Below are 3,163 nucleotides of genomic sequence, written 5' to 3' on the forward strand. Positions count from 1 at the left end.
AACCCGCATGCGGCTTCGGGGACGCCATCCGTACGCCGTCGATCGAGGCAAGCACCAACTATTTGGATTCTCTTCGGTCTATTCCTCGTCAATACCCGAAGACTGTGAAATGGCATGCGCTACTTCTTTATTACTGATCGTAGCTCTTGCGTAGCGCACCACGTTTCATTCGGCTCTCTATGCGGACCAGTATCTTGACCTTGAGGGCCAATTTTGATGGTGCGCGCTTGTTCTTTTGATGAGTACAACCGCTTACACATGGACTGTGAGGCTACTAGCACCACCACCGCCAAGCTACATCGTCTTTTCCGTGGCTCATAGTCAGTCCGGGTAAAGCGGTAACGACCACCTAAGTTATGAGCTTGGTAGCACAAATATTTACGGGGCAGTCGATTTTATGTACCCAGTTGCCAAAAAAAGTCTCCCAGTATATTACGTGTCTCAACTATATAAGATATGCGTCTAATGCTTTATGATCATCACCCCATGTCGGATGGCACCATTTAGTATGCCATAGAATGCTAAACCCTTACGCCATGCTTCAAAAGTAACAAATAATCTTCCCGAATAATTCCAGAAATTTTACAGACTAGGCTTAAATCTGCCTCTGATCCGCTCGCCGAACATGTAAAAGACGAGAGGAATGGGGATGAGGGCGACCGAGATGAACGCTAGCAAACTGTTACCCCATCCGAGCCCGAGGGCGTTGTACATTTCTAAGCCTCCAAGAGGAAGGAGCGCACCGGCTAAAGATCGAAGAACAGCTAGCGCGGCAGTGACAGAAGCTGCATATCGGGGGTATGTGTCGAGGAGGTAGTTCTGAATGCACATCTGTTCCTCATGTCAGCCAACACCCTTCCATTCGATACGCATTGGGGACTTACCATTACACCCATAAGTCCAATGGCGAAAATGACAACTCCAAGCATGGGAACGATAAAGTGAACACCCTTATCAGTTGTCCATCCATAGATGAAGAGACCGATTGGGAGAACCACACCGCAAGGCATGGTCAAAACCGGAGTAAGACGGGCCTCGGGTCTGTGAACGAGCCCCTTCTTCTTATTCCTGATGACGATGAAATCGGTGAGCGCACCGAAGGTGCCGACACCAATCATCATACCGATACCGGCAGGAAGGAAAGTGAGACCGATGGTTCCCTCATCGAAGCCGTATTGATCTCTGTAGACGAAGGAGAAGGTTGTGATGAGGAGGTAGAGGATACCGTATGTGATGGCGACGTAGAGAGCCATGAGAGTGACGATCGGTGTGACGAAGAGGAGCTTTATAGGTCGGACGATGGCGTGCTGGAACTTGTGCTTCGTGGTTTGGCCATCATCGAGCTTGCTTCTGAGGTTCGTGTTGCCAGTTTCCTTGCGGAGCCTGGCTACCTTGCGTTCGAGAATGAGAGGGGCGAAGGTCTCCTTCATCATGAACCAAGAAAGAGGAATGAAGATACCACCCTACAGCTTGGTCAGATTTCGTGCACTGCTTGGCTTTCAAATCTCTCGGAGGAATACATACCACAATAGTCACAAGCCAGTACACCCATCTCCATCCAGCAGCCTTGATCAAGTAGCCTCCGGCAACGGGACCAATACAAGGGCCGAGGAGGGGTCCTAAGGCCCAAGCGGACATGGCTCGACCTCTCTGCTCAATTGGCATGATATCTGCAATACTGCCACTTCCGATGGTGACTGGCACCGCACCAGCCAAACCCATAAGGAAACGGAACGCCATCATCATGGCCATGTTTTGTGAGAGGGCCGTGCCGACGGTGAAGATGGTGAAGAGAATGTTGCCGTAGATGTAGAGCCGTGCGCGACCAAAGACCTCACTCATCGGAGCGATAATGAGAGGGCCAAAGGCAAAGCCGAGGATGTAAACTGAGACGACGAACGTTGCTACCGTGGCCGAGGTCTCGTGAAATTCAACCATGATTTTGGGAATACCGGGGGCGAACATGGAGGATCCCTGCGAAAAATGTCAGCTTTCAGTCAGCTTAGAAACGCGTTTCCAAGAGAGCTTACAAGTGGTCTGTTGAGGTTAGCTGATGGGCTTCGTCTTTGGGTTCTGGGGTAGAGGTAGAACTTACGTGACAAAGGTTAACATCGAAATGGTAGCGATATTCAACCACTTTTGCTTCATGGGCCAGTTTTGAGGGTTTTCAGGATCGTCAGGTCCGTCCCAATCGACGACGTTCGGGTCGTGGTGTGCTTCCTTGTCAGCATCTTGTGTGTTTTCTTCTGGCTCCTGGCGAGACTCGGGTCTGATGGTTGCGCCTTCGAGATCCGAGGCGTTGGGGCTGATTCCTTTCTCAACATCCACTTCTCTTTGGGCAGAGTCCGAGGACTTGAGATCCGCCATGGTGTGCTTTGAAATTCCGGTGCTACGCCTGTGTGTTGGTAGCACGTCTGAATCGATCGTGTAAGTCGTTTGCTGTGTGTAGGTTTCCGGGAGAATGGTTCGGCGTGGTCGTTAGTTGTATGTAGAAACACGAACTTCTTGGCTTGAGCCTCAAGAATAAAGCTGAAAAAATCAACGGGAAGAAGGTTACATTATATTCGTTGCGGGAGACCTAGAAGCGCATAGCAACCCCGGGTCTTCGAGAAGGGGTTCAGGTCCGATTGCACAAAGTTGTGCCATGGTTGGACCATGCGCCGCACTAGTTCGTTGGTTTCTCCATCAGCACACCACGAATTAAGAATCCGAAAGCGAGATTCCCTGATAATGCGATCGCGAGCCTCTCAGCGATTGGACGACACTGATGGGCGCAGGGATCATACCCCCTTCAACATTAGACGGCCTGGAACCATTTGATGAACAGAGGCGGCACTGACATGTCAGGACACGGGGCATTGCGTACTGATGGCTTGTTCTGGCGCAGAATTTTCCTCGCTTTCTCGTTCCAACTGTGGCTTACCAACGTGTCGGTGTCATTCCAGCCTGATTGCTGTCAGGAGGCCGAGCGCTTCTGTCAAAATATTAGACGACCAAGCTTGGGTTACTGGGAACTGCCTAGACCACCGGTGATTATTTCACTCCCTAAATCCGGGGGGATGGTAGCCTCGACATCTGAGTCCCTATGTCCGTATCGTCAAGGAGCACAGAGATAGACATCAATAACTTGAATTGTCGTGCTGAGCTAGTAGAGCCACGTGTA

General features: G+C 50.7%; 1 protein-coding gene across 1 annotated transcript; it reads right to left on the reverse strand.

Annotated features, from left to right (window-relative positions):
• Positions 1–582: 582 nt before the first annotated feature.
• CTAM01_16140 (major facilitator superfamily transporter) lies at positions 583–2,367 on the reverse strand (the record flags this gene model as incomplete). The annotated part of the gene is made up of 5 exons (XM_060532133.1): positions 583–831; positions 885–1,463; positions 1,525–1,974; positions 2,031–2,037; positions 2,096–2,367. 5 exons carry the CDS (start codon positions 2,365–2,367, stop codon positions 583–585), a joined length of 1,557 nt encoding a protein of 518 aa, XP_060373282.1.
• Between the last annotated feature and the right edge of the window lie 796 nt (positions 2,368–3,163).

The sequence above is a fragment of the Colletotrichum tamarilloi genome (assembly GCF_030869305.1).
Source record: "Colletotrichum tamarilloi strain Tom-12 chromosome Unknown Scaffold_199.1, whole genome shotgun sequence".
Lineage (NCBI taxonomy): Eukaryota > Fungi > Ascomycota > Sordariomycetes > Glomerellales > Glomerellaceae > Colletotrichum > Colletotrichum tamarilloi.